The sequence below is a fragment of the Anser brachyrhynchus genome (genome assembly GCF_964034855.1).
Source record: "Anser brachyrhynchus genome assembly, chromosome: 37".
Taxonomy (NCBI): domain Eukaryota; kingdom Metazoa; phylum Chordata; class Aves; order Anseriformes; family Anatidae; genus Anser; species Anser brachyrhynchus.
Window position 1 is genome coordinate 34,082 of NC_137730.1, and position 22,604 is coordinate 56,685.

General features: G+C 61.4%; 1 protein-coding gene across 2 annotated transcripts; it reads left to right on the top strand.

The window, feature by feature from the left end:
* The first annotated feature begins 14,420 nt into the window (after window positions 1-14,420).
* Window positions 14,421-19,085, top strand: LOC308184570 (mucin-3A-like). 2 transcript variants are annotated; one of them, XM_080571773.1, is made up of 9 exons: window positions 14,422-15,045; window positions 15,191-15,249; window positions 15,443-15,588; window positions 16,063-16,128; window positions 16,217-16,379; window positions 16,509-16,670; window positions 16,941-17,032; window positions 17,128-17,183; window positions 17,310-19,085. In XM_080571773.1, the coding sequence occupies exons 1-9, from the start codon at window positions 14,866-14,868 to the stop codon at window positions 17,349-17,351; spliced, it is 966 nt and encodes a 321-aa protein (XP_080427899.1). In that variant the 5' UTR covers window positions 14,422-14,865; the 3' UTR covers window positions 17,352-19,085. The 2 variants fall into 2 exon arrangements, with proteins under 2 accessions (XP_080427898.1, XP_080427899.1); XM_080571772.1 differs by lacking the exon at window positions 17,310-19,085 and having other exon boundaries at window positions 14,421-15,045; window positions 17,128-17,295.
* The last annotated feature ends 3,519 nt before the right edge of the window (window positions 19,086-22,604 follow it).

Here is a 22,604-nt window from a genome sequence, read left to right on the forward strand (position 1 = left end):
GCCTCAAGTCCAACATCCTCAGGCGTAGCCTCGATCTCCTCCACAGCCACCACCATCCCGACCTCCTCCTCAGCAGCCTCCAGTCCAGCAGCCTCTGTTACATCCTCGAGCCCGTCTTCCGCTCACATGGCCTCCACCTCAACCTCCTTGGTCACCATCTCAAGTCCTCCATCCTCCAGCACGGCCCTCACCACCTCCACAACCACCACCACCACAACATCGTCCTCAGCAGCCTCGAGTCCAGCAGCCTCTGATATTACCTCGAGCCCGTCCTCCACTCAGACAGCCTCGACCACAACCTCCTCGGTCACCGCCTCTACTCCAACATCCTCAGACACGGCCTCAAGTCCAACATCCTCAGGCGTAGCCTCAGTCTCGTCCACAGCCACCACCAACCTGATCTCCTCCTCAGCAGCCTCCAGTCCAGCATCCTCTGCTACCTTCTCGAGCCCGTCCTCCACTGTCAGCACCTCCAGTTTCCCAACCTCTATTGTCACCACCTCCACCCCAACCTCCTTCGTCACCAGCTCAGATTCCACAGCCTCACTCACGGCCTCGACCTCAATCTCCTCCTCAACTGCCTCGACTCTGCAATCTTCTGTCACGGCCTCGACACCGTCCTCCACTCCCACCACCTCAACCTCGGCCTCCTCGGTCGCCGACTTGACTTCCACATCCTCTGTAACCGCCTCAAGTCCAACAACCTCGGGCACGGCCTCGACATCCACATCCTCTGCATCCTCCTCAAGTCTGGAAACCACTGTCACCACCTCGAGCTCGTCCTCCACTTACACTGCCTCGACCTCCACCTCCTGGGTCACAGCCTCAAGTCCTACATACTCGAGCACGGCCTTGACCACCTCCCCAACCACCACCACCAACCCGACCTCCTCAGCAGCCTCCAGTCCAGCATCCTCTGCTACCTCCTCGACCCCGTCCACCACTGTCAGCACCTCCAGTTTCCCAACCTCTATTGTCACCACCTCCACCCCGACCTCCTTCGTCACCAGCTCGGCTTCCACAGCCTCACTCACGGCCTCGACCTCAGTTTCCTCCTCAACCGCCTCGACTCTGCAATCTTCTGTCACGGCCTCGACACCGTCCTCCACTCCCACCACCTCAACCTCAACCTCCTCGGTCAGCGCATCTAGTCCAACCTCCTCAGTCCCGGCCTCAAGTTCAACATCCTCTGGCACGGCCTCGACCTCCTCCACAACCTTTTCGAGTCTGGAATCCTCGGTCACCACCACGAGCCCGTCCTCCACTCGGCCTCCGCACATGGCCTCCACCTCAACCTCCTCGGTCACCGCCTCTAGTCCAACATCCTCGGACACGGCCTCAAGTCCAACATCCTCAGGCGTAGCCTCGATCTCCTCCACAGCCACCACCATCCCGACCTCCTCCTCAGCAGCCTCCAGTCCAGCAGCCTCTGTTACATCCTCGAGCCCGTCTTCCGCTCACATGGCCTCCACCTCAGCCTCCTCGGTCACAATCTCAAGTCCTCCATCCTCCAGCACGGCCCTCACCACCTCCACAACCACCACCACCACAACATCGTCCTCAGCAGCCTCGAGTCCAGCAGCCTCTGATATTACCTCGAGCCCGTCCTCCACTCAAACAGCCTCGACCACAACCTCCTCGGTCACCGCCTCTACTCCAACATCCTCAGACACGGCCTCAAGTCCAACATCCTCAGGCGTAGCCTCAGTCTCGTCCACAGCCACCACCAACCCGATCTCCTCCTCAGCAGCCTCCAGTCCAGCATCCTCTCGTACCTCCTCGAGCCCGTCCTCCACTGTCAGCACCTCCAGTTTCCCAACCTCTATTGTCACCACCTCCACCCCGACCTCCTTCGTCACCAGCTCTGCTTCCACAGCCTCACTCACGGACTCGACCTCAATCTCCTCAGCAACCGCCTCGACTCGGAAATCTTCTGTCACGGCCTCAACACCGTCCTCCACTCCCACCACCTCAACCTCAACCTCCTCGGTCAACGCATCTAGTCCAACCTCCTCAGTCCCGGCCTCAAGTTCAACATCCACCGGCACGGCCTCGACTTCCTCCACAACCTTCTTGAGTCTGGAATCCTCGGTCACCACCTCAAGCCCGTCCTCCACTCACAAGGCCTCGACTTCAACATCCTCGGTCACTGCCTCTACTCCAACATCCTCGGACACGGCCTCAAGTCCAACATCCTCAGGCGTAGCCTCGATCTCCTCCACAGCCACCACCAACCCGACCTCCTCCTCAGCAGCCTCCAGTCCAGCATCCTCTGCTACCTCCTCGAGCCCGTCTTCCACTGTCAGCACCTCCAGTTTCCCAGCCTCTATTGTCACCACCTCCACCCCGACCTCCTTCGTCACCAGCTCGGCTTCCACAGCCTCACTCACGGCCTTGACCTCAATCTCCTCAGCAACTGCCTCGACTCTGCAATCTTCTGTCACGGCCTCGACACCGTCCTCCACTCCCACCACCTCAACCTCGGCCTCCTCGGTCGCCGACTTGACTTCCACATCCGCTGTCACGGCCTCAAGTCCAACAACCTCGGGCACGGCCTCGACATCCACATCCTCTGCATCCTCCTCAAGTCTGGAAACCACTGTCACCACCTCAAGCCCGTCCTCCACTTACACTGCCTCGACCTCAACCTCCTGGGTCTCGGCCTCAAGTCCAACATCCTCGAGCACGGCCTTGACCACCTCCCCAACCACCACAACAAACCCGACCTCCTCCTCAGCAGCCTCCAGTCCAGCATCCTCTCGTACCTCCTCGAGCCCGTCTTCCACTCATATTTACTCCACCTCAACCTCCTCGGTCACCGCCTCAACTCCTACACCCTCCAACACGGCCTTCACCACCTCCACGGCCACCACCACCACACCATCGTCCTCAGCAGCCTCGAGTCCAGCAGCCTCTGTTATTACCTCGAGCCCGTCCTCCACTCACACGGTCTCGACGTCAACCTCCTGGGTCACCGCCTCTATTCCAACATCCTCGGACACGGCCTCAAGTTCAACATCCTCGGGCACGGCCTCAACCTCCTCCACAACCTTCTCGAGTCTGGAATCCTCGGTCACCACCACGAGCCCGTCCTCCACTCACAAGGCCTCGACTTCAACATCCTCGGCCACTGCCTCTACTCCAACATCCTCGGACACGGCCTCAAGTCCAACATCCTCAGGCGTAGCCTCCATCTCCTCCACAGCCACCACCAACCCGACCTCCTCCTCAGCAGCCTCCAGTCCAGCATCCTCTGCTACCTCCTCGACCCCGTCCTCCACTGTCAGCACCTCCAGTTTCCCAACCTCTATTGTCACCACCTCCACCCCGACCTCCTTCGTCACCAGCTCGGCTTCCACAGCCTCAATCACGGCCTCGACCTCAATCTCCTCAGCAACCGCTTCGACTCGGAAAACTTCTGTCACGGCCTCGACACCGTCCTCCACTCCCACCACCTCAACCTCAACCTCCTCGGTCAGTGCATCTAGTCCAACCTCCTCAGTCCCGGCCTCAAGTTCAACATCCTCGGGCACGGCCTCGACCTCCTCCACAACCTTCTCGAGTCTGGAATCCTCGGTCACCACCACGAGCCCATCCTCTACTCACACGACCTCGACTTCAACCTCCTCGGTCACCGCCTCTAGTCCAACATCCTCGGACACGGCCCCGAGTCCAACATCCTCAGGCGTAGCCTCGATCTCCTCCACAGCCACCACCAACCCGACCTCCTCCTCAGCAGCCTCCAGTCCAGCATCCTCTGCTACCTCCTCGACCCCGTCCACCACTGTCAGCACCTCCAGTTTCCCAACCTCTATTGTCACCACCTCCACCCCGACCTCCTTCGTCACCAGCTCGGCTTCCACAGCCTCACTCACGGCCTCGACCTCAGTTTCCTCCTCAACCGCCTCGACTCTGCAATCTTCTGTCACGGCCTCGACACCGTCCTCCACTCCCACCACCTCAACCTCAACCTCCTCGGTCAGCGCATCTAGTCCAACCTCCTCAGTCCCGGCCTCAAGTTCAACATCCTCTGGCACGGCCTCGACCTCCTCCACAACCTTTTCGAGTCTGGAATCCTCGGTCACCACCACGAGCCCGTCCTCCACTCGGCCTCCGCACATGGCCTCCACCTCAACCTCCTCGGTCACCGCCTCTAGTCCAACATCCTCAGACACGGCCTCAAGTCCAACATCCTCAGGCGTAGCCTCGATCTCCTCCACAGCCACCACCATCCCGACCTCCTCCTCAGCAGCCTCCAGTCCAGCAGCCTCTGTTACATCCTCGAGCCCGTCTTCCGCTCACATGGCCTCCACCTCAGCCTCCTCGGTCACAATCTTAAGTCCTCCATCCTCCAGCACGGCCCTCACCACCTCCACAACCACCACCACCACAACATCGTCCTCAGCAGCCTCGAGTCCAGCAGCCTCTGATATTACCTCGAGCCCGTCCTCCACTCAAACAGCCTCGACCACAACCTCCTCGGTCACCGCCTCTACTCCAACATCCTCAGACACGGCCTCAAGTCCAACATCCTCAGGCGTAGCCTCAGTCTCGTCCACAGCCACCACCAACCCGATCTCCTCCTCAGCAGCCTCCAGTCCAGCATCCTCTCGTACCTCCTCGAGCCCGTCCACCACTGTCAGCACCTCCAGTTTCCCAACCTCTATTGTCACCACCTCCACCCCGACCTCCTTCGTCACCAGCTCGGCTTCCACAGCCTCACTCACGGCCTCGACCTCAATCTCCTCAGCAACCGCCTCGACTCGGAAATCTTCTGTCACGGCCTCAACACCGTCCTCCACTCCCACCACCTCAACCTCAACCTCCTCGGTCAACGCATCTAGTCCAACCTCCTCAGTCCCGGCCTCAAGTTCAACATCCACCGGCACGGCCTCGACTTCCTCCACAACCTTCTCGAGTCTGGAATCCTCGGTCACCACCTCAAGCCCGTCCTCCACTCACAAGGCCTCGACTTCAACACCCTCGGTCACTGCCTCTACTCCAACATCCTCGGACACGGCCTCAAGTCCAACATCCTCAGGCGTAGCCTCGATCTCCTCCACAGCCACCACCAACCCGACCTCCTCCTCAGCAGCCTCCAGTCCAGCATCCTCTGCTACCTCCTCGAGCCCGTCTTCCACTGTCAGCACCTCCAGTTTCACAGCCTCTATTGTCACCACCTCCACCCCGACCTCCTTCGTCACCAGCTCGGCTTCCACAGCCTCACTCACGGCCTTGACCTCAATCTCCTCAGCAACTGCCTCCACTCTGCAATCTTCTGTCACGGCCTCGACACCGTCCTCCACTCCCACCACCTCAACCTCGGCCTCCTCGGTCGCCGACTTGACTTCCACATCCGCTGTCACGGCCTCAAGTCCAACAACCTCGGGCACGGCCTCGACATCCACATCCTCTGCATCCTCCTCAAGTCTGGAAACCACTGTCACCACCTCAAGCCCGTCCTCCACTTACACTGCCTCGACCTCAACCTCCTGGGTCTCGGCCTCAAGTCCAACATCCTCGAGCACGGCCTTGACCACCTCCCCAACCACCACCACAAACCCGACCTCCTCCTCAGCAGCCTCCAGTCCAGCATCCTCTGCTACCTCCTCGAAACCGTCCTCCACTGTCAGCACCTCCAGTTTCCCAACCTCTATTCTCACCACCTCCACCCCGACCTCCTTCGTCACCAGCTCGGCTTCCACAGCCTCACTCACGGCCTCGACCTCAATCTCCTCAGCAACCGCCTCGACTCGGAAAACTTCTGTCACGGCCTCGACACCGTCCTCCACTCCCACCACCTCAACCTCAACCTCCTCGGTCAGTGCATCTAGTCCAACCTCCTCAGTCCCGGCCTCAAGTTCAACATCCTCGGGCACGGCCTCGACCTCCTCCACAACCTTCTCGAGTCTGGAATCCTCGGTCACCACCACGAGCCCGTCCTCCACTCGGCCTCCGCACACGGCCTCCACCTCAACCTCCTCGGTCACCGCCTCTAGTCCAACATCCTCGGACACGGCCTCAAGTCCAACATCCTCAGGCGTAGCCTCGATCTCCTCCACAGCCACCACCAACCCGACCTCCTCCTCAGCAGCCTCCAGTCCAGCAGCCTCTGTTACATCCTCGAGCCCGTCTTCCGCTCACATGGCCTCCACCTCAACCTCCTCGGTCACCATCTCAAGTCCTCCATCCTCCAGCACGGCCCTCACCACCTCCACAACCACCACCACCACAACATCGTCCTCAGCAGCCTCGAGTCCAGCAGCCTCTGTTATTACCTCGAGCCCGTCCCCCACTCAAACAGCCTCGACCACAACTTCCTCGGTCACCGCCTCTACTCCAACATCCTCGGACACGGCCTCAAGTCCAACATCCTCAGGCGTAGCCTCCATCTCCTCCACAGCCACCACCAACCCGACCTCCTCCTCAGCAGCCTCCAGTCCAGCATCCTCTGCTACCTTCTCGAGCCCGTCCTCCACTGTCAGCACCTCCAGTTTCCCAACCTCTATTGTCACCACCTCCACCCCGACCTCCTTCGTCACCAGCTCAGCTTCCACAGCCTCACTCACGGCCTCGACCTCAATCTCCTCCTCAACCGCCTCGACTCTGCAATCTTCTGTCACAGCCTCGACACCGTCCTCCACTCCCACCACCTCAACCTCGGCCTCCTCGGTCGCCGACTTGACTTCCACATCCTCTGTCACCACCTCAAGTGCAACAACCTCGGGCAAGGCCTCGACATCCACATCCTCTGCATCCTCCTCAAGTCTGGAAACCACTGTCACCACCTCGAGCTCGTCCTCCACTTACACTGCCTCGACCTCCACCTCCTGGGTCACAGCCTCAAGTCCTACATACTCGAACACGGCCTTGACCACCTCCCCAACCACCACCACCAACCCGACCTCCTCCTCAGCAGCCTCCAGTCCAGCATCCTCTGTTACCTCCTCGAGCCCGTCCTCCACTGTCAGCACCTCCAGTTTCCCAACCTCTATTGTCACCACCTCCACCCCGACCTCCTTTGTCACCAGCTCGGCTTCCACAGCCCCACTCACGGCCTCAACCTCAATCTCCTCAGCAACCGCCTCGACTCGGAAATCTTCTGTCACGGCCTCAACACCGTCCTCCACTCCCACCACCTCAACCTCAACCTCCTCGGTCAGCGCATCTAGTCCAACCTCCTCAGTCCCGGCCTCAAGTTCAACATCCTCGGGCACGGCCTCGACTTCCTCCACAACCTTCTCGAGTCTGAAATCCTCGGTCACCATCTCAAGCCCGTCCTCCACTCACAAGGCCTCGACTTCAACATCCTCGGTAACCGCCTCTACTCCAACATCCTCGGACACGGCCTCAAGTCCAACATCCTCAGGCGTAGCCTCGATCTCCTCCACAGCCACCACCAACCCGACCTCCTCCTCAGCAGCCTTCAGTCCAGCATCCTCTCGTACCTCCTCGGGCCCGTCTTCCACTCATATTTACTCCACCTCAACCTCCTCGGTCACCGCCTCAACTCCTACACCCTCCAGCACGGCCTTCACTACCTCCACAGCCACCAGCACCACAACATCCTCCTCAGCAGCATCGAGTCCAGCAGCCTCTGTTATTACCTCGAGCCCGTCCTCCACTCACACGGTCTCGACGTCAACCTCCTGGGTCACCGCCTCTATTCCAACATCCTCGGACACGGCCTCAAGTTCAACATCCTCGGGCACGGCCTCGACCTCCTCCACAACCTTCTCGAGTCTGGAATCCTCGGTAACCACCACGAGCCCATCCTCTACTCACACGACCTCGACTTCAACCTCCTCGGTCACCGCCTCTAGTCCAACATCCTCGAACACGGTCTCAAGTCCAACATCCTCAGGCGTAGCCTCGATCTCCTCCACAGCCACCACCAACCCGACCTCCTCCTCAGCAGCCTCCAGTCCAGCATCCTCTCGTACCTCCTCGAGCCCGTCTTCCACTCACATGGCCTCCACCTCAACCTCCTCAGTCACCGCCTCAACTCCTACACCCTCCAGCACGGCCTTCACCACCTCCACAACCACCACCACCACAACATCGTCCTTAGCAGCCTCGAGTCCAGCAGCCTCTGTTATTACCTCGAGCCCGTCCTCCACTCACACGGTCTCGACGTCAACCTCCTGGGTCACCGCCTCTATTCCAACATCCTCGGACACGGCCTCAAGTTCAACATCCTCGGGCACGGCCTCGACCTCCTCCACAACCTTCTCGAGTCTGGAATCCTCGGTAACCACCACGAGCCCATCCTCTACTCACACGACCTCGACTTCAACCTCCTCGGTCACCGCCTCTAGTCCAACATCCTCGAACACGGTCTCAAGTCCAACATCCTCAGGCGTAGCCTCGATCTCCTCCACAGCCACCACCAACCCGACCTCCTCCTCAGCAGCCTCCAGTCCAGCATCCTCTCGTACCTCCTCGAGCCCGTCTTCCACTCACATGGCCTCCACCTCAACCTCCTCAGTCACCGCCTCAACTCCTACACCCTCCAGCACGGCCTTCACCACCTCCACAACCACCACCACCACAACATCGTCCTTAGCAGCCTCGAGTCCAGCAGCCTCTGTTATTACCTCGAGCCCGTCCTCTACTCAAACGGCCTCCACCTCAACCTCCTCGGTCACCGCCTCTACTCCAACATCCTCGGACACGGCCTCGAGTCCAACATCCTCAGGCGTGGTCTCGATCTCCTCCACAGCCACCAACAACCCGACCTCCTCTTCAGCAGCCTCCAGTCCAGCATCCTCTCGTACCTCCTCGAGCCCGTCCTCCACTGTCAGCACCTCCAGTTTCCCAACCTCTATTGTTACCACCTCCACCCCGACCTCCTTCATCTCCAGCTCGGCTTCCACAGCCTCACTCACGGCCTCGACCTCAATCTCCTCAGCAACCGCCTCGACTCGGAAATCTTCTGTCACGGCCTCGACACCGTCCTCCACTCCCACCACCTCAGCCTCGGCCTCCTCCGTCACCGACTTGACTTCCACATCCTCTGTCACCGCCTCAAGTCCAACAACCTCGGGCACGGCCTCGACATCCACATCCTCTGCATCCTCCCCAAGTCTGGAAACCACTGTCACCACCTCGAGCCCGTCCTCCACTTACACTGCATCGACCTCAACCTCCTGGGTCACAGCCTCAAGTCCAACATCCTCGAGCACGGCCTTGACCACCTCCCCAACCACCACCACCAACCCGACCTCCTCCTCAGCAGCCTCCAGTCCAGCATCCTCTCGTACCTCCTCGAGCCCGTCCTCCACTGTCAGCACCTCCAGTTTCCCAACCTCTATTGTCACCACCTCCACCCCGACCTCCTTCGTCACCAGCTCGGCTTCCACAGCCTCACTCACGGCCTCGACCTCAATTTCCTCCTCAACCACCTCTAGTCTCCAATCCTCTGTCACGGCCTTAAAACTGTCCTCCACTCCCACCACCTCAACCTCAACCTCCTCGGTCAGCGCATCTAGTCCAACCTCCTCAGTCCCGGCCTCAAGTTCAACATCCTCGGGCACGGCCTCGACTTCCTCCACAACCTTCTCGAGTCTGGAATCCTCGGTCACCACCTCAAGCCCGTCCTCCACTCACAAGGCCTCGACTTCAACATCCTCGGTCACTGCCTCTACTCCAACATCCTCGGACACGGCCTCAAGTCCAACATCCTCAGGCGTAGCCTCGATCTCCTCCACAGCCACCACCAACCCGACCTCCTCCTCAGCAGCCTCCAGTCCAGCATCCTCTGCTACCTCCTCGAGCCCGTCTTCCACTCATATTTACTCCACCTCAACCTCCTCGGTCACCGCCTCAACTCCTACACCCTCCAGCACGGCCTTCACCACCTCCACGGCCACCACCACCACAACATCGTCCTCAGCAGCCTCGAGTCCAGCAGCCTCTGTTATTACCTCGAGCCCGTCCTCCACTCACACGGTCTCGACTTCAACATCCTGGGTCACCGCCTCTATTCCAACATCCTCGGACACGGCCTCAAGTTCAACATCCTCGGGCACGGCCTCGACCTCCTCCACAACCTTCTCGAGTCTGGAATCCTCGGTCACCACCACGATCCCGTCCTCCACTCAAACGGCCTCCACCTCAACCTCCTCGGTCACCGCCTCTACTCCAACATCCTCGGACACGGCCTCGAGTCCAACATCCTCAGGCGTGGTCTCGATCTCCTCCACAGCCACCAACAACCCGACCTCCTCTTCAGCAGCCTCCAGTCCAGCATCCTCTCGTACCTCCTCGAGCCCGTCCTCCACTGTCAGCACCTCCAGTTTCCCAACCTCTATTGTTACCACCTCCACCCCGACCTCCTTCATCTCCAGCTCGGCTTCCACAGCCTCACTCACGGCCTCGACCTCAATCTCCTCAGCAACCGCCTCGACTCGGAAATCTTCTGTCACGGCCTCGACACCGTCCTCCACTCCCACCACCTCAGCCTCGGCCTCCTCCGTCACCGACTTGACTTCCACATCCTCTGTCACCGCCTCAAGTCCAACAACCTCGGGCACGGCCTCGACATCCACATCCTCTGCATCCTCCCCAAGTCTGGAAACCACTGTCACCACCTCGAGCCCGTCCTCCACTTACACTGCATCGACCTCAACCTCCTGGGTCACAGCCTCAAGTCCAACATCCTCGAGCACGGCCTTGACCACCTCCCCAACCACCACCACCAACCCGACCTCCTCCTCAGCAGCCTCCAGTCCAGCATCCTCTCGTACCTCCTCGAGCCCGTCCTCCACTGTCAGCACCTCCAGTTTCCCAACCTCTATTGTCACCACCTCCACCCCGACCTCCTTCGTCACCAGCTCGGCTTCCACAGCCTCACTCACGGCCTCGACCTCAATTTCCTCCTCAACCACCTCTAGTCTCCAATCCTCTGTCACGGCCTTAAAACTGTCCTCCACTCCCACCACCTCAACCTCAACCTCCTCGGTCAGCGCATCTAGTCCAACCTCCTCAGTCCCGGCCTCAAGTTCAACATCCTCGGGCACGGCCTCGACTTCCTCCACAACCTTCTCGAGTCTGGAATCCTCGGTCACCACCTCAAGCCCGTCCTCCACTCACAAGGCCTCGACTTCAACATCCTCGGTCACTGCCTCTACTCCAACATCCTCGGACACGGCCTCAAGTCCAACATCCTCAGGCGTAGCCTCGATCTCCTCCACAGCCACCACCAACCCGACCTCCTCCTCAGCAGCCTCCAGTCCAGCATCCTCTGCTACCTCCTCGAGCCCGTCTTCCACTCATATTTACTCCACCTCAACCTCCTCGGTCACCGCCTCAACTCCTACACCCTCCAGCACGGCCTTCACCACCTCCACGGCCACCACCACCACAACATCGTCCTCAGCAGCCTCGAGTCCAGCAGCCTCTGTTATTACCTCGAGCCCGTCCTCCACTCACACGGTCTCGACTTCAACATCCTGGGTCACCGCCTCTATTCCAACATCCTCGGACACGGCCTCAAGTTCAACATCCTCGGGCACGGCCTCGACCTCCTCCACAACCTTCTCGAGTCTGGAATCCTCGGTCACCACCACGATCCCGTCCTCCACTCACAAGGCCTCGACTTCAACATCCTCGGTCACTGCCTCTAGTCCAACATCCTCGGACACGGCCTCAATTCCAACATCCTCAGGCGTAGCCTCCATCTCCTCCACAGCCACCACCAACCCGACCTCCTCTTCAGCAGCCTCCAGTCCAGCATCCTCCGGTACCTCCTCGAGCCCGTCCTCCACTGTCAGCACCTCCAGTTTCCCAACCTCTATTGTCACCACCTCCACCCCGACCTCCTTCGTCACCAGCTCTGCTTCCACAGCCTCACTCACGGCCTCGACCTCAATTTCCTCCTCAACCACCTCGAGTCTGCAATCCTCTGTCACGGCCTCGAAACCGTCCTCCACTCCCACCACCTCAACCTCAACCTCCTCGGTCAACGCATCTAGTCCAACCTCCTCAGTCCCGGCCTCAAGATCAACATCCTCGGGCACGGCCTCGACCTCCTCCACAACCTCCTCGAGTCTGGAATCCTCGGTCACCACCACGAGCCCGTCCTCCACTCACACGGTCTCGACTTCAACATCCTCGGTCACCGCCTCTAGTCCAACATCCTCGAACACGACCTCAAGTCCAACATCCTCAGGCGTAGCCTCGATTTCCTCCACAGCCACCACCAACCCGACCTCCTCCTCAGCAGCCTCCAGTCCAGCAGCCTCTGGTACCTCCTCGAGCCCATCCTCCACTCAAACGGCCTCCACCTCAACCTCCTCGGTCACCGCCTCAACTCCTGCACCCTCCAGCACGGCCTTCACCACCTCCACAACCACCACCACCACAACATCCTCCTCAGCAGCCTCGAGTCCAGCAGCCTCTGTTATTACCTCGAGCCCATCCTCCACTCACATGGCCTCCACCTCAACCTCCTCGGTCACCACCTCAACTCCTACACCCTCCAGCACGGCCTTCACTACCTCCACAACCACCACCACCACAACATCGTCCTCAGCAGCCTCGAGTCCAGCAGCCTCTGTTATTACCTCGAGCCCGTCCTCCACTCAAACTGCCTCGACCTCAACCTCCTCGGTCACCGCCTCTACTCCAACATCCTCGGACACGGCCTCAAGTCCAACATCCTCAGGCGTAGCCTCCATCTCCTCCACAGCCACCACCAACCCGACCTCCTCCTCAGCAGCCTCCAGTCCAGCATCCCCTGCTACCTCCTCGACCCCGTCCTCCACTGTCAGCACCTCCAGTTTCCCAACCTCTATTGTCACCACCTCCACCCCGACCTCCTTCGTCACCAGCTCGGCTTCCACAGCCTCACTCACGGCCTCGACCTCAATCTCCTCAGCAACCGCCTCGACTCGGAAATCTTCTGTCACGGCCTCGACACCGTCCTCCACTCCCACCACCTCAACCTCGGCCTCCTCGGTCGCCGACTTGACTTCCACATCCTCTGACACCGGCTCAAGTCCAACAACCTCCGTCACGGCCTCAACATCCACATCCTCTGCATCCTCCTCAAGTCTGGAAACCACTGTCACCACCTCGAGCCCGTCCTCCACTTACACTGCCTCGACCTCAACCTCCTGGGTCACAGCCTCAAGTCCAACATCCTTGAGCACCGCCTTCACCACCTCCACAACCACAACTACCAACCCAACCTCCTCTGCCACCTCCTCGATGCTAAGCTCCATTGCAACCAATTTACTCGAAACGTCTTCTTTTACCGTCTCGAGCACAACCTCCTTAAGCCCGCCCTCCTCCGTTGTTTTTTTCAACACGACCTCTTCTACAACTGCTTTGATCCCAACTTCCTGGGCATCCACCTCAAGGGCTATCTCCACCGTCATGGCCTCAAGCCCAATGTCTTCCTTCACTGCCTCGAGCCCAACTTCCTCCACAACCGCCTCTACTCCAGCACCCTCTGTCACCACCTCAAGCCCTACCTCCTTGGTAACCGCTTCAGTCCTGACCTCCTCCATTAGTGCCCCAACTTCTGACTCCTTCGCCTCACCTTCAGCCCTGACCACCACACACCTAACAACCACCACCACGCTCCCCAGCACCATCACGCATCCGACCTCCACCACTCTTCCCACTGCCCCCAGCACTCTCCCCACCACCACCACCACCACCAGCACTCTCCCCACCACCACACTGACCACCACCACCACGCACCCAGCCAACACCAACACCCAGCCAACCAGCACCACCACCACGCTCCCCACCACCACCACACTCTCCCCCACAACCACCACACTCCTCACCACCACACTCCCAACCACCACCACCACACTCCCCACCTCCACACTCCCCACCTCCACCACCACACTCCCCACCTCCACGCACCCAGCCAACACCACCAACACCCAGCCAACCAGCACCACCACACTCCCCACCACCACCATGCTCCCCACCACCAACAACCAGCTGACCACCACCACACTCCCCAGAACCACCACGCACCCAACAACAATCACCACGCACCCGACCGCCGCCGTGACCACTACCACCACCACTACGCATCCGACCACCACCACGACCACCACCACGACCACCACGACCGCCCCAGGTACCACCCCTCCCACCTTTGGCTGCCCCCAGGGCAGGTTCCTCACCCCACAACTCCCAACCCCACCTCACCTGGTCTTTTCCAGGGATCTGCGAAAACGGAGGCACTTGGTTCAACGGCCACTGCGTGTGCCCCCCGGGATACACGGGCAGCACCTGCAGTTACGGCGAGAACAGCATCGAGACCAAAGCTGGTAGGGAGCCGTCTGCACCCACCTCCAGCCCATGGTGGGGGCGGGGGGTGAAATCTTCTGGGGAGAACCAGGAGGGGGGCTTCCTCACGGGGAGGGGGAGTCAGGAGTGACTATGGGCATGGATTTCAAGCAGGGCATGGGTCCACAGCACCCAAAGGTTCATTCAGTTCTCCAACAATGGTGTTATCCTGGGGCACCCAGCGTTGTGGGCAAGGTGTTTCCCAACCAGCACAAGGTCCTACAGCACTCAAAGGTGTGGGTAAGGAGTGCTCCAACCAGTGCCTTGTCCTGGAGCACCCAAAGATGTGGGTAAGGAGTTCTTCAACCATCACAACCACTCCCACAGCACTCAAAGGTGCAGGCAGAAGCATAGGGCAGGGAACTAAAGCTGAGGTCCAAGCAGCAGCCAGAAGCAGATCAGGAGCAGGCCCCCCCTTAGCACAGCTCCAGAGGCCTGGGGGCCTGCCCTTAAATGCTCCCTCTGCAGCAATAAGCAGAGGATGGAGGGCCCAGGTGAGGCCGGTTGGGGCCGCTAAGGCTTGTTAGTGCCCTGCAGGGCTCAGCAGCAATGCCCAGGGTGCTGGGGTTGTCATCTCCTGATCCTGAGTCTCATCTCCTGCCTTCCCCCAAAGAGACCAACGTGTCTGTGAGCGTGGAGCTGCGGGTCACCAACCAGGAGTTCTCTGAGGACCTCCGAAACAAAAGCTCCAACACCTACCAGAACTTCGTCCGCAGCTTCACCCAGCAGGTGAGACAATGCTCGTTCCCCCATGGGGTCTTCTCCGTCCTTGTTAGGGGTGTGCTTGTTTGTGGGATCCCCGAGGTGGGGAAGGAACATGAGAGGGAAGGGAGCGGGGCCCTGATACCCAGCCTGCAGCCTCCTTCTCTTCCAGATGGACGTCTTCTACCGCAACATTGAAGGCTACCAGGGCATCGAGATCCTGAGTCTGTCGTGAGTGTTGGGCTGCTGGCCCCTGGGAGAGGGTTTTGGGGTGCTCTAACTGCTATTGGGGTGCTCCAGTGGGCATTGGGGTCCTCTGATTGCCATTGAGGTGCTCCAGTGGGCATTGGGGTGTTCCAGCTGGTATTGGGGTGCTCCAACTGGCATTGAGGCTACACCAACGGCCATTGGGGTGTCCCCTCAGGCCGGGCAGCATCGTGGTGGATCACGCTGTCATCGTCGCTCTGCTGGTGACCGCTGATACCACAGAGAAGATCAATAATGTCACCAAGAATGTGAAGGAGGAGATTGTCCAAGCAGCGGCCCATCAGGAAAACTGCACTGACAACAGTGAGCCTCTGTCCCCCAGGGACAGGGTTGGGGTCCCCAGGGATGGGGTTGGGTCCTTCATGTTGGGGTTGGGACCCCCAGGGACAGGGTTGGGGCCCTCCATGAAGGGATTGGGGCCATCCATAACGGGGTTGTGTCCTCCATGACAGGGTTGGAGCCCTTGGGACCCCTTTGGGCCTAGGCCTTGGGGGCATGGTTGAAGTGTTCCGAGGATAGGGTTGGGGCCCTGGGGAACCATTTGGGCCTAGGCCTTGGGGACAAGGTTGTGGCCTCTGGGGACAAGCTTGGGGCCCTTTGGACAGGGTTGAGGACTCCTGGACATGGTTGAGGCCCTGGGGATCCATTCAGGCCTAGGCCTGGGGCAGAGTTGGGGCCTCCGGGGACAGGGTTGGGGCCTCCGGGGACAGGGTTGGGGCCCTGAGGACCCCTGAGGCCCAGGGGCTCTTCCAAGCAGCCTCTCCCTCTCCTTCCCAGGCAGCTTCTGCTTCAATGCCTCCGAAGTGACGATCACCCAACCCTCATTTGAGTTCAACGCAACAGGTAAGCCCGTGGGGTGGGTTCTTTGTGGTAAACCAAGGGTTGGGGTCCAGGGGCATCTCCCCCTGGCCAACCCTTGTTCCCTTCGCAGCGTATTGCCGCCAGGTCGCACCCAAGGGCTTCGAGGACTTCTACTACCCCAACACCACCAAAAGCGGCCTCAGCTGCGTGTCCAACTGCTCAGCCAATACCGCCAGCGCCATCGACTGCAACGAGGGGCAGTGCCAGCTCACCCTGAGCGGCCCCCAGTGCTTGTAAGGACCATGGCGACACCCCCAGGGACACCTCCAGTGCCCTGACGGGGGCTCTTGGCCCTACCAAAGGACTAGGGGCCGGGCTGGGGTTCTCGGCACCGCGCTCAGCCCCACATCTCCTCCCCACAGCTGCCGTGAGACCAACCTCTACTGGTACCAGGGCAATCGGTGCAAGAGCCGGGTCAGCAAGATGGCCGTGGGCATGGGCCTGGCCGTGGCAGCCTTGTGCTTGGTCATCTTCATCCTCGCCGCCTTCCTCTTCAGGGCCAAGAGGCAGAAGTTGTCGGACAGGTGGGGAAACTCCGTGGGATGGGAGGGGGAGGCGGTGGGCACGGGAGGACCTCCACAAGTAGAGGTCCTCCTCAGCCCATGGAGGTCCTCCATGTAGTCTCCAGTTGTAGAGTCTCCATCTGTGGAAGTCCTCAAGTGCACCCATCCGTGGTGCTTGGCCCCCACCTCTGGTGGTCCTGATGGAGCAGGGCTTTGCACCCCTGGTGCCTCCAAGACCTCCCCAGTTGCCTCCAGGCCCACTTCCTATGACACAGCCTCTATGCCCCCCAGGTCCAGGGACCTGACAGAGACCAAGCAGCACTGGTACGAGGAAGAGGATGAAAACTGGAGCCTCCCTGGGGGCTTCACCATCCAGAATGAAGGTATGGGGTTGGGGGGGAAGGTAACACACTTATGGGATGGGGGGTTGGTGGGACCCCCAGCCGGGGCACCCCCGTTGAGCTCCTTCACCCCACAGGTGCCCATGAGGACACCATGCGGGTTGACCTGCAGTCTGTGGACACCTCAGCACAGGTAGGTCACCCCACCCACCTGAGCGGGGGTACATGGGTGGGGGGACACATAGGGTAGCACCCCCACCCCTCTCATGACCTCACCATGTGACTCCCCCCCTCCTTAACCTCGACCTCACCCCCCCAGGTCCAGATCCAGAGGCCGGAGAGGATCGCCACGCAGCTCTGAGCAGGGAGCGGGGGACACCAGTCGGCTGCCCCCCCCCCCTCCCCAGGACCCACACAGCACTTTGGGATACCCCCCCTGCTTTTGGGGGGGGGTCATGACCTCAAGTTGGGGATCGTGGCCCTCCCTTTTAGGGTCACGACCCCCACCCTTCCTGTTGCACTTCATTTGGCCCCCACCTCTGCTTGCACATACAGGTCCTGGCCCTGCTCTCCTGGTGATGACCTCACTTTGGGGGGCCATGACGTCATTTCCAGGGTGTTCCCCCTTCCCCCCACAGGTCCCTTTAAGGGTCAGGACCCCCCCCTTCCCCCTGCATAGGGCTGGACCCTTTCCAATTCAAATAAATAACTGTCAAGTCACTGGTGTCACTGGTTTGTACGGGGATGGCCGGACCTGCTCCAATTCCCTATAAACAACTACCCAGTCACCAGTGGCACTGGTTTGTACTGGGATGGCTGCAGCATGCCTGGGGCTGTTAATTCCTTGCCCTGGGGCAACCCCAGTCAGGGATGAGCGGCTCCTCCCTGCAGGGGGGCAAAGTTCCCCACTGCCACTCCTGCCTCAGGTATGCCTCCGCACCGGGATGCTGCTGGCAGCGCCACGGGGCTGGGGGTTGCCAAGATGGGGTCTTGCACCCGGGCCTTCCTCCTCCTCTTCCTCCTCCTCCTCTACGGGGTTGCAGTGGGTGAGTGCAGCCTGGGCAGGGGGCACTGAAACACAGATCTGGGGGGCAGGAGGGGGCAGCCTCCCCTGGAGCATCTCCTCGGGGTGTGTTGGGGAGGCTCAGGGGGGAATCGGCCTCCACGGCCTGAGGTGGCACCGTCCTGGTGGGGACAGGGACAGGGACATTGGGGAGGGGGACGGGGACAAGGATGGGGACAAAGACATTGGGGATGGGGAGGGGGACACCCCACAGATCCCTGCCCCAGGGCCATGGCAGTGACAAGGGGGAGTGGAGGCCAAGAATTTGTCCTCCTGGCTGTCCCTGTCCCTATGTGAAGCCCTGGAGGTACACACACACGTGTCCTCACCCCACTGCTCCTTGCACACCCCACGGGTGTGCAAACAGGCACAGAAAGGGCGTGGGAAGAAAGTGAAAGGGGAGGAGAAACTGAAAGTGTGAAGTCGAGGGTGGAGGCCGCGAGGCTGCAGGCGAGGCCGGAGGGGGCAAGTGTAGAAGGCAGGCTCAGGACGGGCTGGGGTGGATCACAGGGCTGCGAGCTGGAGGTCGAAGCTGCAAGACCGAGGGTTGCAGAGAAGGGGGAAGACGAGGGGAGGTCTCACCCAGCTCTGACCAAGGGTGAGAGGAAGGGAGGCTGCACAGCTGAGCCACACGCGCTGTGCCCGCAGGCTGCAGCACAACGTGCACAACCTTGACCTTTGACTGCTTCTCCTCCCACTCCAACTCCCCCACCACCACCTCTGCCACGACACCGGACCCCTCCACCGCGATGACACTGGACCCCTCCACCACGACCCCAGATCCCTCCACCGCAACCCGGGATCCCTCCACCTTGACAACCACAGACACCTCCACCGCAACAACCCTGGATCCCTCCACTGTGACCCTGGACCCCTCTGCTGCAACAACCACGGGCCCCTCCGCCTCAACAACTCCAGACCCCTCCACCACAATGACCCCGGACACCTCTGCTTCAACTCCGAGCTCCTCCACCTTGATGACCCCGGACCCTTCCACCATGATGACCCCAGACCCCTCCACCTCGACCCCGAGCCACTCCACCTTAACGACCCCAGACCCCTCCACCTCGACCCCAGACCCCTCCACCTCAATGACCCCAGACCCCTCCACCTCAACCCCAGAGCCCTCGACCTCAATCCTGGACCCAGCCACCGCGAATCCAGCCTCCTCCACCTCAACCCCGGACTCCTCCACCTCGATGACCCCGGACTCCTCCACCTCGATGACCCCGGACCCGTCCACCTCGATGACCCCGGACCCCTCCACCGCGATGACCCCAGAACCCTCCACCTCTATGACCCCAGACCCCTCCACCTCAATCCCAGACCCCTCCACCTCGAGCCCGGACCCCTCCACCTCAATGACCCCAGACCCCTCCACCTCTATGACCCCAGACCCCTCCACCTCAACCCCAGAGCCCCCCACCTCAATCCCGGACCCCTCCACCTCGAACCCAGCCTCCTCCACTTCGATGACTCCGGACTCCTCCACCTCGATGACCCCGGACTCCTCCACCTCGATGACCCCAGAACCCTCCACCTCGATGACCCCAGAACCCTCCACCTCGATGACCCCAGACCCCTCCACCTCGACCCCAGACCCCTCCACCTCTATGACCCCGGACCCCTCCACCTCTATGACCATAGACCCCTCCACCTCGACCCCGGATTCCTCCACCTCGACCCCGGACCCCTCCACCTTGACCCCGGACCCCTCCACCTCGACCCTGGACCCCTCCACCTCTATGACCCCGGACCCCTCCACCTCTATGACCCTGGACCCCTCCACCTCGATGACCCTGGACCCCTCCACCTCTATGACCCTGGACCCCTCCACCTCGACCCTGGACCCATCCACCTCGAGCCCGGACCCCTCCACCTCTATGACCCTGGACTCCTCCACCTCGATGACCCTGGACCCCTCCACCTCTATGACCCTGGACCCCTCCACCTCAACCCCAGACCCCTCCACCTCGATGACCCCAGACCCCTCCACCTCGATGACCCCAGACCCCTCCACCTCGACCCCGGATTCCTCCACCTCAAGCCCGGACCCCTCCACCTCGATCCCGGACCACTCCACCTCGACCCCAGAGCCCTCCACCTCGACCCCAGAGCCCTCCACCTCTATGACCCTGGACGCGTCCACCTCAACCCTAGACCCCTCCACCTCGATGACCCCGGACTCCTCCACCTCGATGACCCCGGACCCCTCCACCTTGATGACCCTGGACTCCTCCACCTCTATGACCCCGGACTCCTCCACCTCGACGACCCCGGACCCCTCCACCTCGACGACCCCGGACCCCTCCACCTCGAGCCCGGACCCCTCCACCTCTATGGCCCCGGATCCCTCCACCTCTATGACCCCGGATCCCTCCACCTCAACCCCGGAACCCTCTACCTCGACCCCAGACCCCTCCAGCTCTATGACCCCGGACCCCTCCACCTCGATCCCGGACCCCTCTACCTCCATCCCGGACCCCTCAACCTCAACCCCAGACTCCTCCACCTCGACCCCGGACCCCTCCACCTCTATGTCCCCGGACCCCTCCACCTCTATGACCCCGGACCCCTCCACCTCGATCCCGGACCCCTCTACCTCCATTCCGGACCCCTCCACCTCAACCCCAGACCCCTCGACCTCGACCCCGGACCCCTCTACCTCAATCCCGGACCACTCCACCTCTATGACCCTAGACCCCTCCTCCTCAACCCCAGACCCCTCCACCTCGATGACCCCAGACCCCTCCACCTCGATGACCCCGGACCCCTCCACCTCGACCCCGGACCCCTCCACCTCTATGACCCCGGACCCCTCCACCTCGATGACCCCGGACCCCTCCACCTCGAGCCCGGACCCCTCCACCTCTATGACCCCGGATCCCTCTACCTCAATCCCGGAACCCTCCACCTCGACCCCAGACCCCTCCACCTCTATGACCCCAGATTCCTCCACCTCGACCCTGGATTCCTCCACCTCAAGCCCGGACCCCTCCACTTCGACCCCGGACCCCTCCACCTCTATGACCCTGGACTCCTCCACCTCTATGACCCTGGACTCCTCCACCTTTATGACCCCGGACCCCTCCACCTCTATGACCCCGGACCCCTCCACCTCTATGACCCTGGACCCCTCCACCTCTATGACCCCAGACCCCTCCACCTCTATGACCCCAGACCCCTCCACCTCGACCCCGGATTCCTCCACCTCATGCCCGGACCTCTCCACCTCGATCCTTGATTCCTCCACCTCGACCCCGGATCCCTCCACCTCAACCCCAGAGCCCTCCACCTCAATCCCGGACCCCTCCACATCTATGACCCCGGACCCCTCCACCTCGATCCTAGACTCCTCCACCTCGACCCTAGACCTCTCCACCGCTATGACCCCGGACTCCTCCACCTCTATGACACCGGACTCCTCCACCTCTATGACCCCAGACCCCTCCACCTCTATGACCCCAGACCCCTCCACCTCGATGACCCCAGACCCCTCCACCTCTATGACCCCAGATCCATCCACCTCAAGCCCGGACCCCTCCACCTCTATGACCCCGGACCCCTCCACCTCTATGACCCCGAACCCCTCCACCTCTATGACCCCAGACCCCTCCACCTCTATGACCCCAGACCCCTCCACCTCTATGACCCCAGACCCCTCCACCTCTATGACCCCAGACTCCTCCACCTCTATGACCCCGGACTCCTCCACCTCTATGACCCCGGACCCCTCCACCTCGACGACCCCGGACCCCTCCACCTCGATGACCCCGGACCCCTCCACCTCGATGACCCCAGACCCCTCCACCTCGATGACCCCGGACCCCTCCACCTCTATGACCCCGGATCCCTCTACCTCAATCCCGGACCACTCCACCTCGACCCCAGACCCCTCCACATCTATGACCCCAGACCCCTCCACCTCGATGACCCCAGACCCCTCCACCTCAACCCCGGACCCCTCCACCTCGACCCCAGACCCCTCCACCTCGACCCCGGACCCCTCCACCTCTACCCCGGAGCCCTCCACCTCTATGACCCCGGACCCCTCCACCTCGACGACCCCGGACCCCTCCACCTCGACGACCCCGGACCCCTCCAACTCGACGACCCCGGACCCCTCCACCTCGACGACCCCGGACCCCTCCACCTCAACCCCAGACCCCTCCACCTCGATGACCCCAGACCCCTCCACCTCTATGACCCCGGACCCCTCCACCTCTATGACCCCGGACTCCTCCACCTCGACCCTGGACCCCTCTACCTCGACCCTGGACCCCTCCACCTCTATGACCCCGGACCCCTCCACCTCTATGACCCCGGACCCCTCCACCTCGATGACCCCGGACCCCTCCACCTCGATGACCCCAGACCCCTCCACCTCGATGACCCCAGACCCCTCCACCTCGATGACCCCAGACCCCTCCACCTCTATGACCCCGGACCCCTCCACCTCTATGACCCCAGACCCCTCCACCTCGATGACCCCAGACCCCTCCACCTCTATGACCCCAGACCCCTCCACCTCAATCCTGGACCCCTCTACCT

Bases quoted from the DNA above. Each gene is read 5' to 3' on its own strand.
- LOC308184570 (XM_080571772.1), top strand. From the start codon at position 14,866: ATGCCCAGGGTGCTGGGGTTGTCATCTCCTGATCCTGAGTCTCATCTC. The intron at 15,589-16,062 runs GTGAGCCTCTGT...TCTCCTTCCCAG, and splicing joins GGAAAACTGCACTGACAACA to GCAGCTTCTGCTTCAATGCC. The intron at 16,129-16,216 runs GTAAGCCCGTGG...TTCCCTTCGCAG, and splicing joins ATTTGAGTTCAACGCAACAG to CGTATTGCCGCCAGGTCGCA.